The sequence below is a fragment of the Euprymna scolopes genome, chromosome 18, assembly GCF_053919585.1.
Source record: "Euprymna scolopes isolate OS-2025 chromosome 18, ASM5391958v1, whole genome shotgun sequence".
Taxonomy (NCBI): Eukaryota; Metazoa; Mollusca; class Cephalopoda; order Sepiida; family Sepiolidae; genus Euprymna; species Euprymna scolopes.
Genome location: NC_136499.1, coordinates 81,877,280 through 81,891,936, shown reverse-complemented (window position 1 = coordinate 81,891,936; position 14,657 = coordinate 81,877,280). Strand labels below are relative to the sequence as shown.

The 14,657-nt window shown below is 34.5% G+C and overlaps 1 protein-coding gene across 8 annotated transcripts in view; it reads right to left on the bottom strand.

The window, feature by feature from the left end:
* The window catches only part of LOC145297666 (uncharacterized), a 1,332,115-nt gene that overhangs the window by 156,659 nt on the left and 1,160,799 nt on the right, over nucleotides 1-14,657 (bottom strand). For all 8 annotated transcript variants that reach the window (XM_080143840.1, XM_080143841.1, XM_080143838.1 and 5 more), the window contains 2 exons: nucleotides 1,054-1,240; nucleotides 632-753 (listed from right to left, as the gene is read on the bottom strand). In XM_080143840.1, the coding sequence (XP_079999966.1) occupies nucleotides 632-753; nucleotides 1,054-1,240 (309 nt within the window). The remainder of the gene's footprint in view (nucleotides 1-631; nucleotides 754-1,053; nucleotides 1,241-14,657) is intronic.

The window sequence follows — 14,657 nt, the reverse complement described above, 5'->3', positions numbered from 1 at the left end:
TCGTTAATCAAATCCCCCCCCCAACAAATTGTAAATAATAAATTCCAAATGATAACTGATTTTTTAAAAGATACAGTTATAGCATCATAACAATTTGAATGCTGTGTGTGAAATCCATAGGACAGTATGTTTTCTTTAATCAAATCCAAAAAATAAATTGTAAATAATAAATTACAAATTATTCATTAATAACATCATAATAATTTGAATGCTCTATGTTAAATCTATAGGCCAGCATGTTTTCTTTAATCAAATCCAAGAAATAAATTATAAATAATAAATTCCAAATTATAGCTAATTTTTTAAAATTATTCATTAATAACATCATAATAATTTGAATGCTGTGTGTGAAATCTATAGAAAAGTATGTTTTCTTTAATCAAATCCAAAAAATAAATTGTAAATAATAAATTCCAAATTATAATCGATTTTTTTAAATTATACAGTCATAACATCATTATAATTTGAATGCTGTCTGTGAAATCTATAGACAGTATGTTTTCTTTAATCAAATCCAAAAAATAAATTGTAAATAAATTCTAAATTATAACTGATGTTTTAAAAAATTATACAGTAATAAAATTATATTTTCTAAGTTTGATATATAAATATCTGAATGATTATTACTAACCTGTAAACAATGATCTTGTCTAAAAATTCATATAAAACACGACTTGTATGATTCCTGATCAAGTTACTTAAGTTCTCCTGTGACATCACTTCCTTGGCTTCTTTGGTCAAATTCCCCTTCAACTGAAGAAAAATAAATTATTCAAAAATTAACTTTAAACGTAGCAGAATATACACATGCATGCCAAACGAATATTTAATTAAATAATAAAAGATGATATCATGAATTAAAAATATTTCGATAAGTTTAATTTTATGCTTCATCATTTCCATATTTATTTATCGCATTATATTTATAATAATAAGTTATAGTTATTTTTATGCTTTAATATTTTTTTACTGTTTTCAAATCTTCAAAACTAAATAAAAAGATTAACAATTGTAATAAGATTGTGGACACATGAGCATATAATGTGTGCATACCTCATTGAGACCCTGCGCTACTTTCATCATTTGTTCCTCACAGACACCCTTTGTCTGATTAGCGACTGCATGCTGACGTTCTAGCTCAGTTTGCAAGTATAGTTTCATCGTAGTCATCTCTAATTTGGTCAGACTGGATTTGACGATAGACAACTGATCATACTGACTCAGGAATGTAAGAGGATCTCTAAATACATGAAAGAAAAAAATGTTTATTTTAGATTTAATCGTATAAATTGACAGACAAAAATTTAAACTAAAGTATAGTCATACTACGGTTAGTGATGGCTCAAAATGTGTAACAAGTTGATTAGCATTAAATGTATTTTAAAATGAGCTTAATTTTAATGTAATATAAAGACTTATAAAGAGATTCATGAAAAAAATTGATATAGCATGAAAATATGAATGAGTAATTAAAACAAGACAGACAAAGTTATAAATGAAAATAAAATTATAAACAAAATCCAAGTAAAATAATGTTTACAACAGAAAATGTAAATAATTTTGGTTCAGAACTTTTCAGATAGATTTTGGTTTATTCGGACTACTAGACTTACCTTGAATGTTATTCTTACAATCATAGACTCCTAAGTTCAACATCAAAATTCCGGCGTTCAAAAAGATGAACCTGAAGATCTGTGATTATATCGGCTGAAACGTTTGAGACTAACATCCAAAATTGAATTATCCAAATATCTAATGACTGACATGTATAAAATTTCAATGACTAAACCCTGAATAATTCTTAATTTAATTAGGAAAAAGTTTCATTCAATGAATTTGAAACTTTTTCTTTTTTTAGACTTTAAAACCAGCACAAACAAGTGATAGTCTGAAGCTAATATGTGCGGAAGAGAATATGTGATATGCCAAATAATTTCCACAAACAGATTTATGACTAATACATTTACCAAGTATGGTTGTTGTTTTTATATCAGATAGTCTAGTCACCTTTCGTCTCATTCACCACTTCAATATGTCATTCAAACATACTGTTGTTTAAGTTCCAACAATTTATTATCATACAGACCTTCTTTAGAATTCCAAAAAAAACTTTTCTCGTTGCTTCGCTTCAGATGTTTAAAAATTTATCCATTGTTTTCTTATAAAAATTTATGATGGAATCAAAAAAGTCAACTATGGAAAATTAACAAAACATTTTTGAAAAGCTTTTGTTTTTAATCATGATGTGGCCCATATTCCAAAATTTGTAAATATTTAATTAATAAATTGAATATTATTTTAATTAATAAATTAAATATTATTTTAATTAATTAATAAAGTAAATATTATTATTTATTAATAAAATTTACGTCAGTTTAAAATATTGGATTTTGTCTTCACATATTACTTGATTTTTTTTTAATTAATTGAATAAATTCCAAATATGAAAAAAATCTAAATAGTTTAAAATTAACTACTTTAATATATTGAAAGTGTGAAATTTAAAAAATGCCTGAACAGTAAATCTTCTTTCTTATATATAAATAAAACAGTAGACATTTGTGTAAACTCCTAAACTACTGGTCACATAACATTGAAATTTTCAGGAAATAATATTAATGCACCAAGGATGGTTTATAGCGAATAATATCTTTGTTTACATACATGAATTAACGCGTACAGATATCGGAAAATTTACATGTAAAATGTACGTTAACCAGAACCACTAACAGACATTTTTGTGCATGTGCACACTTAAAACGGCATGATGCTAGAATGCTACATATTTTGATTATGTTTTTTGTATTAGTAAAAAAAATGGGTACTTGTGCATTTAACGAACCAGACGTAACTCAGTATTTGCTCGGCTTTGTCCAGCGAATGTCGTCAACAGCCGGATAAAACGAAGCGTAGCCGATAAAGTAAAAACAAGGTACTTGTGCATTTAACGAACCAGACGTAACTCAGTATTTTCTCGGCTTTGTCCAGCGAATGTCGTCAACAGCCGGATAAAACGAAGCGTAGCCGATAAAGTAAAAACAAGGTACTTGTGCATTTAACGAACCAGACGTAACTCAGTATTTGCTCGGCTTTGTCCAGCGAATGTCGTCAACAGCCGGATAAAACGAAGCGTAGCCGATAAAGTAAAAACAAGGTACTTGTGCATTTAACGAACCAGACGTAACTCAGTATTTGCTCGGCTTTGTCCGACGCATGACGTCAACAGCCGGATAAAACCGAGCGATGCCGATTAAGCAGACGAGAATTTCGCTATCAATTGGAAGAGTGCCACAACTCCAGAAAAGAAGAGAGTTAAAAAAAAAAAAATGTTTTAAAAAAATAACTGACGAAATAATGAATATTACAAACCTTGCGGACAGCTCCAGAGGCTGCACTAAACTTTTGCCAGCAACGGAAATTGTTGGCAGAAGAGAAAAGGTGTTTACATTTTGGCCAGGATTGTGTACTTTGCAAAGAGAACAAGCCTTTCCGACGGTTACGGTTGGAGGTATAGAAGTGTAACATGTCGATGGACCTTCTTCTCAAAATCCCGACTAACCATCGCATGTATAATAAAAATAATATACTTATGGGCGTTCGAGATGGCATCTACAAAAAAATCTCCATCGCGAATGTGGGTTACGTTCTCGCCACACAATCATGGATTGGAAAATTTTCCTGCGTGATATATGCAGGGATTATTTTCTGAGGAATCCCCGGCAGATTGGAGGCCCAGGCCATACGGTAGAAATCGACGAGTCCGTTTTTAAGCGCCGGCAGACTTGTGACACCGGCCAGACGTAACTCAGCATTTGCTCGGCTTTGTCTGGTGCAATTTGTTTTGTTTTTTTTATTGTTTGGAATTGTTTTCAAAATAAATATAAAACTTTTTCTTTTTTTTTTTTTTGTCTGAACTTTTTAATTTTTAACGTAAAAAAAATATTGTCTGTCTTAAACACGTAAAATTTTCTTTTTTTTTTTTCCACTCCTTATGTCAAATAAATGGAAAAGCCTAAAAAAAGGGGGGGCAATAAAAAGCATTGGGGTGGGGGGAGACAGGAACAAAGGTTATTTGTACATTTTTTTTTTTTCGCCAGAAACAAGGATTTCTTTATTAGTGGAAGGAGGATTTCGGCGTTCCTATTTGGTACAGTGACCAAGAAACCCTCCTTTTCGTCGGGCTCGTATCCACCGAAGTCTGGTTCAAAAAAAATGCACAAGTACCCATTATTTCGTCAGTTATCTTTTTAAAACAATTTTTTTTAACTCTCTTCAAATAAGCGTTTCTTGAGTTGTGACACTCCAATTGATAGCGAAATTCTCGTCTGCTTAATCGGCAACGCTCGGTTATATCCGGTTGTTGACGTCATGCGTCGGACAAAGCCGAGCAAATACCGAGTTACGTCTGGTTCGTTAAATGCACAAGTACCATTTAATTTTTTTTATGTTTCTACATTTTACAATTTCATTGTACAGTTATTTTGTTGTAGCGTGGTTTTTATTTTATCGCCAACGCTCGGTTTTATCCGGCTGTTGACGTCATGCGCCGGACAAAGCCGAGCAAATGCTGAGTTTGTTAAATGCACAAGTACCAAAAACAACACTACAAAAATAACTGTAAAATGAAATTGTAAAATGTAGAAACATCCGAAAATAAATAAATAAAAAGCAAAAACCTACCGTTCATGTATGTTTTGTTTATTAGTATTATTGTTTGAAATTGTTTTGTTTGCAAAATAAATACATAAAGCATTTTTTGTAAATGAATAATAATTTCTTTTTACTGAAACCTTGTTTTTTTCAACGATTTACGTAAAATAACCATGATATTTGTAGGATATTTTTTTTTTAACAAATAATAGTAATATTTTCATAAAAAATGAAACGTTTTTTTTGTTGCAACTATTTACGTAAGAAAAAGGAAAGGAACAAAACTTTTTTTTTTTTAAACCAGGATTTTTTTTTTTTTAAACCGGAATCCCTGCGAGATTATTATTATTATTATTGCCAGAAACATATTTTCTCAGGAGGATGTATTTTTCTCAAACTTTTGGAGGGCATCAGACGACAAAGTGGACGGAGGTTGTTCACCGTTAAATGGTGATACTGATACCGCTCCCACTTTGCTGTAAGCCCTCTAACAGTCTGATACGACTGTGATCCCCGGCAGAATCTATTTTCTTCTTAGTGGTAGGAGGATTTCGGCATTCCTATTTGGTACGTTAACCAAAAAAACCCTCCTTTTTCAGCATGGTTGGCGTATCCACTAAAGACTCAGACCGGTGTTAGACGTACGTCTGCCAACGTTGTGTTTCCAGTGGTTAAAGAAAACAGACTCGTCGATTTCGACCATATGGCCTAGGCCTCCTATCTGCCGAGGATTCATGAGAAAGTAATCCCGGCATATATCTCACAGGAAATTCTTCCAGTCCACAATTGTGGCGTGACCGCAATCCACATTTGCGCTGGAGATTCAATGCCATCTAGAACGCCCATATCGAAATTCTTGTCTGCTGCACGCGCATGCGCATCGAGTTCAAACTAGGCATGCAGCATTTTCATTGGCTGATGACCATGTTGTTGACGTCATGTGCCAGACAAAGCCGAGCAAATGCTGAGTTACGCCTGGTTCATTAAATGCACACGTACCAAAAAATGAAATACTACGTAAATTTTACTTGCAGTTTTGAATTTGTTAATACAAAGAAAAACCTATATATCTTTTTATTATTCAATTAGCGAAAACATATCTGTATATCTTTATGTGACCGATTAGATAAACAATTATTAATTACAAAGAAATATTCGGTATTTTTACAGTACCGAATGTTACATTTCAGATAGGATTTCAAAATTAAATTAAATTTTGGTACTCATGCACCAGGTGTGTCATTTTTAATGACGTGATAACTAATAATTCAACTTATATCTTTCGAAACTTATAACTACTTGAAAAATGTAATTTAAACCCTAATTTTTTTTCAATTAAAGGAGCAAAGACCAAATTTAAAAAAAAATAGCAGGTTTAATAGCAAATTATTCAATATATTTTTTAAATTGGTTTTCTTTAGAAAAGATTTAAAGAAAATCAATGTATTTTGACTTGCTTCGATAAATATATGTATATGTAAATGCCAAAAAATCACTTACCTATGAAAAACTACTATTAAATGGGTAGTTCCATTCTTCATTGTTAAGAATTTATCCGTATTTATATTTTAAATTCCATGTATTTTTTAAATAAAAGGATTTTTTAAAGTGAGGGTCGTAGAAAATCGTATTTTCGTAATGCGTTTTGCGCCAAGCTTAAAGAGCTGCTTCTGCTAATTTGGAATTCATCTAATATGGATTCGTCAAAGGGACATAATTAATGACTCTTTTTTTATTGCGTGCTGTTAACCAAAATTAGTATTTTTGGTCCTCCGTGATTAAAAAAAAAGCACATATTCACTTATACGTTTTTCCCGTTAAACAAAAAATCCAGTTGACCGATTTTTTTTTAATTCTCTTAATGAAATACACGATTTTAAATTATTATATCTTATTTCTACTTTATCGACTGGATCTTTTTTTAAATATCTAAAAAAAAAAAGAAAACATTGAATGAAATAAAAAAATTGCCGTCAGTATCCGGTATTTACTTGACGATATAAGCATAACATGAGCTTTCATTAAAAAAAAAAAAAAAAAAAATCAACGTGGTTATAAAAAAAAACGTTTGGACTTTACGGGTAAATTTCCAAAATAACACTTCTTTCTTTTTGCTTTAAATTAGAATATTTTATTTATTGATCTTTTATCTTCAATTTGTGGTACATAAAACTTTGGTACATAAATTAATTATTAAAATTTTAATAGACATTTCAAAATGGGGGAGGGGTGAATTAAAAAAAAACGTTTGTCTAAAATATTACATTTGGTTTATTGGAAAGAGCGTAAAATTTCACATTGATCCTGAAAATATCGTAAAAATTGAAAAATATTAAACTCGTAAAATTCAATTGATTTCTTTATGTAAAAAAAATGGCTGCATGAAGGCACACCGGCACTTTGTAAAAACTGATTTTTTTTAAATAAAAAATAATATTTCTATTATTTTTCAAACAACTTTAATAGTTTATTTTGAAAGTATATTCCATATAGAAAATAAACAATCCACTTTAAAAGGAGAAATTACGAGTTTTTTTTTAATATTTTATTCACAGTTTTGTGTTAGGGGTGTCAAAAATTCCCCCAAAATTCTGATACACCTACTCATGCACTTATTAGAAGACAATGCGGTGTTATATCCGAACACACGTACACTGATTGGAAGAACTTTCTGAGAGAAATTTGTCAGGAGTATTTCCTGAGGAATCCCCGGCAGATAGGAGGCCTAGGGAACACTGTAGAAATTGATGAATCTCTATTCAACCGAAGAAAACATAACGTAGGGTCAAAACAGCAAGAATGCGGGACCAGCTGGGACCCGGGAGCTTCTGTGTACGTATTTACTTGAATTTATGTGGAGACAAAAATTTGGAAACGATCCTTTTGGGTACTCTTGCATAATTTTACCTGAATTCTCGTGATTTCCCGTCAAGCCCAGATCGGGTGAGACCGACAATCATTGATGACAGCTGAGTGGCGTAACAGAAACAGACTAAGGAAAAAAGCAAAACAAACCAAAAAAAAAAAATACAAGTGCAAATTATCAAAAAATAACAAAAAACCTACCTTGAAAAAAGCAAATATGTTTATTTAATTTATTTTAGTATTTATTTATTTTTTTTTTTTTTTTGCAAAATATTTATCAACAGCAAGTTATTTAAAAAATAGAAAAAATGGTTGTTTACCCATATAAATGTTTGGTGTAAGTACAATTTTTTTGTTTTTCTTTAACCATATGTTTTCTTTTTGTTTTTTATTTTATTTTCAAGACTTTTTGTTCAGTCAGGTTGTTTTTTCTTGTTTTTTTTTAGGTGGGGGAGGAGGTTACACAGAAATAGAAAAACACGTTTTTTTTTTTTCAAGAAATAGTGATTTTTTTTTTAATTAATTTTTTTTTAACGGTTTTTAATTGCCGGTGGAAGAACTTTCTTGAGATAAGGATATTTCCTTAGGAATCTTTTAATTTGGTTGACTACTGATCGGCCATATCGACAGCAAAGAGGGAGGTGATGGGCAGGGTAGAGGAAATGGAAGGAATACCCCCCCCAACCGGATAGCCCTCGGAAATGTGATTTATGATGGAGACAAAAGGATCGTTTCCAAATTTTTGTCTCCACATAAATTCAAGTAAATATGTACCCAGAAGCTCCCGGGTCCTGGCTGGTCCCGCATTCTTGCTTATTATGCTGTTTTGCTTCCTTCCACATCCTCTCGACGTGGTTCGTTGTTTTTCTAGCATGCAGAGATTTATTTCCTTGCCTGTCATTTTTTTGTGCTTGGCGGGTCTGAAAATATAGTTGTTTGTCAGCTTTTTGGGGGTTCAGTCGATTTCTTCCAATTCAAATGTCGTCTGCTTTCATTTACATATCGTTTTCATTGGCTAATCAAACTCCCAGAAATTGAAATACAAAAAAAAATATTCAAATTAAATAAATCATTAAAAATAACTAATCATAAAATAAAAAATTACTAAAAACATTAAAAAAAAAAAACTTTTTAAAGTCGAATTAGCGTTTCAACATTTGAACAACGCTTGGCCGACACCGATGATTGCCGGTCTCACCCGATCCAGGCTTGACGGGAAATCATGAGAATTTGGATCAAATTATGTAAGAGTACCTTCTTTTTTTTTATTTAAAGAAATATAAACAGAACCTTTTGTATTTTTAATTTTTAATTTTAATCAATTTAAAAAAGTTTGGTGCTTATGTATTTTTGGTACTGCGCTATTTTAAAATAGTTTTTTCAGGTTAAAGTTAAGTTTCACAATATCTTTGTCTTTATTAAATTGTTAGGTGCAAGCAGAGAATACTTAAAAAACACTTCCCACACCCCATGTTAAGAATGGTTTTCGAAACAATAACGTTATTTCAGCATGGTACATAAAATACATAATTACCGAACTTTTTATAATTTTTAAGGTGAAATTTTTACTTGGTTTCTATCTTAACATTTTCCTTTAAAATGACAACTTCCACTGGTTTTCTGGTATGCTGAAAACGAATATTTTATATATTAAATATTTTAATTTTCCGCAAATAAGTAGTATTTCGAATATTAAAAGTATAATTTTTATGTTAAAAGTTGGGGCCATAGTTGTGAAAGAGAATACGTGTGAAAATTAATAAATTTCAAAATAATTGAAAGAGAATAGACGATAAAATTATTAAAATTCGCAATAGAATACGCGTGGTTAATATTAATTTGTATTGTTTATAACTACTCACATGATTTAATTTTGAATGAAAAATAAAGCTTTTTACATTGTGTAAAATTATAAAAGTTTTATTTATATTGTTTAAACTTAAACGTAAAGGTTTTCATAGTTTCAAATAATAAAAAGTTCTAATTTTATATTGCTTTAAAAAGTTTTCATAGTTTATAACTATGAAAAGTTCTATTTATATTGTTTAAATTTTTTTTATATATTCTGACAATTTAATATTTTTATTTATATTAATATTGTTTATTATTAAAAAGTATTCATTGTTCAAAATTATTTTTTTAAAAAATGTTTACATTGTTTTCATGGTAACATAATTGATTAATTGTAATCTTTTGCAAGAGTTGCCTGGGTTAGAGCAATCCTTTGATTGCGTTATTGATGAAGATCAGGCAGTAGAATTTCCTGTAGAATTCTAAATTCACTACAACCGCCTGGAATGCCACATCATAACCTGATATTGAAGGAAGGAGTCCCAATTATATTATTAAGAAATATTGATCCATCTAAATTGTGTAATGGCACACGTTAGCAAAAAAATCTTTGAAAACTAATGTTCTGGAAGCCATAATAACTGGACATTTTAAGGGTTAAACTGTTAATTCCTCAGATTCCTCTTATTCCTTCTGACATGCCATTTTAGTTCAAGTGTTTACAATTCCCAACAAAAATTAGTTTTGCCATGCCTATAAGTAAAGCTCAAGGACAAAGCCTAAAAGCTGTTGGACTTAATCTTCAGACACCTTGCTTTTCTCATGGTCAGTTGTATGTTGGTTTCTCACGCATTGGAAGTCCTGAAAACCTCTACATTGACACACCTGTTAGAGGTCACACCAAAAATGTTGTTTATGTAGAGGTTCTTCAAAATTAATGCTAGAGGTTCATTTACCAGTTTTCAGATATGAACTGGTGGAAACTGAATTTTAATTATTTAATTAACAGAATAGATCATTATATATATTGTACATTAAATAGTTAAAAAAAAAAAAGGTTTAACAGTTTTCAGATATGCACTAAAATATAAAATATTTGCAATTCTGACATCATATTTTGAAAGAAGGACTAGAAGATGAAAGATTAAACTATAAAAAACAATTAGGTCTACTGACGAGACCTCTATAAAATAAAGCGTGCTACTGCTCCCACCACGTTGAGTGTATGGAAAAAGAAGTCATCATGAATTTATGTTTTGTTTAATCTATATTTATTATAATGTATGGGAACAAAATATTCAAATATATATATATATCAACCTGGCAACGCCGGGTACTTCAGCTAGTTATAAATAAAAATTATAAATAATATTAATTTTTGTAATAATCTATACTTCTATAAATTCGGTTTTCTTTTGCGTGTATTCATATTAAAAACCTATTTTCTATTTATTTAATGTATTTATTTGCTTCCCCACCAAAGCAAATTAGGCACAAGGCCGTTTTTAATGTGGGGTAAAAACCAGCTCCCCTAAAAGTAGGCAAAAAGGGGGCACTCAAACCAAATGTCTTTGCTTGCAGTATCTGCCGGAACAGATACTACACTTTGATCCCAGCCCGACGAAGGCAAAGAACAATAGAAAAAAGGCAAGGTATTTATTTGCTTCCCCACCGAGCAAATTAGGCACAAGGTCGATTTTTAAAGTGAGGAGTGAAGGGGAAATGGGGACCAACTCCCCGGGGAGTAGGAGAGCTCGATAGTGACAATTGGTATGAAGGGTTGCTCCTACATTGACCAAGGTCTTATATGTGGAGTTGCCCCCATATATGGTCTTTGCTTGCAGTATGTATTTATTTGCTTCCCCACTGAGCACATTAGGCACAAGGCCGTTTTTTAATGTGGAGAGAGAGGGAGGGGGGGGGGAAAGGGGACCAGCTCCTGATGGGTGGGAAATGGGAGCTGGATAGTAACAATTGGTATGAAGGGTTGCTCCTACATTGACCAAGGTCTGATATGTGGGGTTAACCCCACATATCGTCTTGCTTGCTGTATCTGATCCCAGCCCGAAGGCCGAGAACAACAGAAAAAAGGCAACCTCTTTTCTATTTATTTAATGTATTTATTTGCTTCCCCACCAAAGCAAATTAGGCACAAGGCTGTTTTTAATATGGGGTAAAAACCAGCTCCCCTAAAAGTAGGCAAAAAGGGGGCACTCTGGTTACCAAAAATAATAATTGTCCCAGTATAGAGGGTTTCCTCTCCATTGACTGGTACAGATTATCTTAAGCGCAGCATCTGCAGAACGGATACTACACTTTGAGATATTAAATCCTTTATTCATGTTAAAAATACATTGAAAATCAACAATGAACAAAAAACTTAGGTACATGGCCAACTCAAAAGGGTGTTGTGGGTGTCGTTGGTCATCCTTGTCACTCCAGAACTAAGCAAAATCAAAAGTTTCTCCCAGCTAGTATCTTTCACCATAATACCGCATTCACCCTTTCATACTGGGGGGCATTCTACTTAACTCCCAATTTTTAAAACATTTTTTATTGACGTGTGAAAACAAAAAATGATAACAATAAAAATGGTATTTTTGTTGAGGGCGGGGGGAGGGAGGGGAGGCGATTAGTTGGACCCTCCCAACCCATCTAGTTGATAGACTGCCCGTTCCACTAGGTTTGTAAAAGGAACCTGGCTTCTGGGGGTCAGTCTCAAAGTGGGGATGCCCTCTAGATGGGGGTGAATGGAGAAAAGAAAATTTTGTGGGTAAGGAATGGGGGTTAGTTTGTATTTCTTTCTCTCCAAGATGAGTGAAGTTTAGAGGAGGGAGTGAAAACAAAAATTGCAAGAAAGAGGGGGTGGGATTCCTAATCAGGGAGGGATGGCACACACACTCAGCTAGCTGAGAGGCTATTTGTTAAATTTTACTTTCCACACCTAGGCAGGGAACATGTATTCAAATTTGGCTCCTCTTCGTACACACAGACTTGCTACCTGTATCCATCTTCTGTCAAATGCTGCGCGATGCAGCCTTCTTCTATCACATCTGATCTTCACCCGTAGTTGGTGTTTAAAGAAAGTGATCAGATCCTGATAAGAAAAAGACAACACCCCCCGGCAACCTTGCAGACGCGACGTCCAAATCACCATTCTCGCCACGGCCAGGATTGTAACGTAGACCATTTGTCTTTCCCGGCCTCACATTGTCCACGACATTGGATACAGTAATTGGGCGAGGATGCTCAGGATTGATGCGAGCCGTCACCTCACTGACATACGACCAGTACCGGCGGAGTTCGCGGCAATCGAAGAAAGCATGATCAGTCGTTTCTATGGCCGTTGTCCCACAACGGGGACAATCAGGCGATTCCGAAAACCCGGAACTGCATTGTACGTTGTTGAGTGGAAGTGCATTTCGATCCAATCGCCAGGTCAGAGAGAACTCCGAATTATTCAGATGACTCGAACCTGGCACCCAGCTCCACACGGAGCGGATCTCACTCTGCTGCCAACCCAAACGCGCGCATAGCGGGTCCTCAGCAGCCCCCTTCCCTAGATCCCTGTAGAGTTCCCTACGAGTAGCAGTCACAAGGTCGCTGGACCTTGGTAGTTGTTTTATTGCGGCTCGGCACTCTTTCATGTAGGCAGATTCTCCCTGCGGCCTGTGACGGCTCTCGATAGAAGGGTCAAGAACGAGGTCGGGGAAGGCGGCGGTAACCACAGGGTGCCACGGTTGGTCATCTTGCATATAGTGGCTCAGGAAGGCTAGCCTCTTAGCGTCTCGATGACACTTCAAGTCCGGCATTCCCAAGCCTCCCTCACACGGACGTTGAATACAGACCTGTCTGCTCATCCAGTGTCTTCCTCTGTCCCAAAGAAGCGAGGACAAGAGTTTGACAAGAGCTGTTAGGTGTTGTGCAGGCAGGGGAAGTACGGCCAGTCGGTAAAGGATGAGAGGAAAGACGTAAGTGGCACATGCCTCAGCTCTACCCTTTAAGGGAAGTTTCCTAGGAAGCCACGAATTGACTGCAGCCTCCACCTTTGACCGTACCTCCAACCAAGCTGGAGACCCGGTCCGAACCACACGCCGAGGATCCGAACTGGGCCATCTGTCCAGCTGAAGGGCGCCGGGAGGTTGGTGTTGCCACTCCAGGTGCCCAACCACAGTCCTACCGACTTGCTACGGTTTATCTGGGTTCCTGTAATTCTTTCATACTGAGCGAGCACCTCCGACACGATCTCGATGTCTCTGAAGCTCGACACAAAGACCGTTACATCATCAGCGAATGCGGATACCTTGGCGGCTGAGCCACCGGGTATCGCAATTCCACGCAGGGCCGACTTTGTCTCCCCCCGTCTCAGCTTGCGGAGCAGGGGCTCCAAAGCCAGGACGTAGAGCAGGGGCGACAGCGGACAACCCTGGCGAACCGACCGAGAGATAACAAAGGGCTTTGAGCGTTTTCTGTTGATTTGCACGACAGCTGTGGGCTGTCGATACATTACGGAGATCCACTTGCAGAAGTCCGGTTTAAAACCGGCAGCCTCTAAGACAGATGCCAAGAAATGATGGTCGACCCTATCGAAAGCTTTGGACTGATCTAAGTTGATCAGCGCGGCTTCCGTGTCGTCATCTATCCCTTCCTCTAGGATCGTGCGGATCAGGTGCAAGTTGTTCTGAATCGATCTCCCCTTCACAGCGTATACACTTTGATCCCGGCCCAAAGGCCAAGAACAACAGAAAAAAGGCTAGCCTCTTTTCTATTTATTTAAAAAGAAAATGCAATTTTGTTATATATGGCTTGTGGAATTGCATTCACTAGCAAAAGATCTAGCTAATTTGCATATCCTTTTAAACATTCATTTTAATTAATTCCCTATTGTTTTTTTTCGGTTTTCTTATGGGATAATCATCTTTATAAGTATTACGTGTAATTATATTCATGCAGATATTCTACATGATTTATACTTGCATAATATTTTCGTAAAAAGTTTACAGGGAACACAAAATTGTTTCCATATATATTTATGTATGCGTATGTATTTTTGTTTAATCTATCTATTTATCTAGATATCTAAAAAATTTAATGTGTCTGTCTGCCTGTGTGTCTGTGTACATTGTCCTACACAATAACTCTGTCAATATTCAGTCTACAAACTCGAAATTTGATATACAGGGTACTAAGTTTTGGAAAAATCTTTGTAATCGGTTTTCGGCCAGGAATTTGGCTGTTAAGGGGTCAAAGTTCAACGATTTGACCTTTGAGAACTCTACTAAATTCCTCCGACAATTGTGGGTCTAAACACTTGAAATTTTAGATATAGGTTCCTTGGACATGAATCTAAC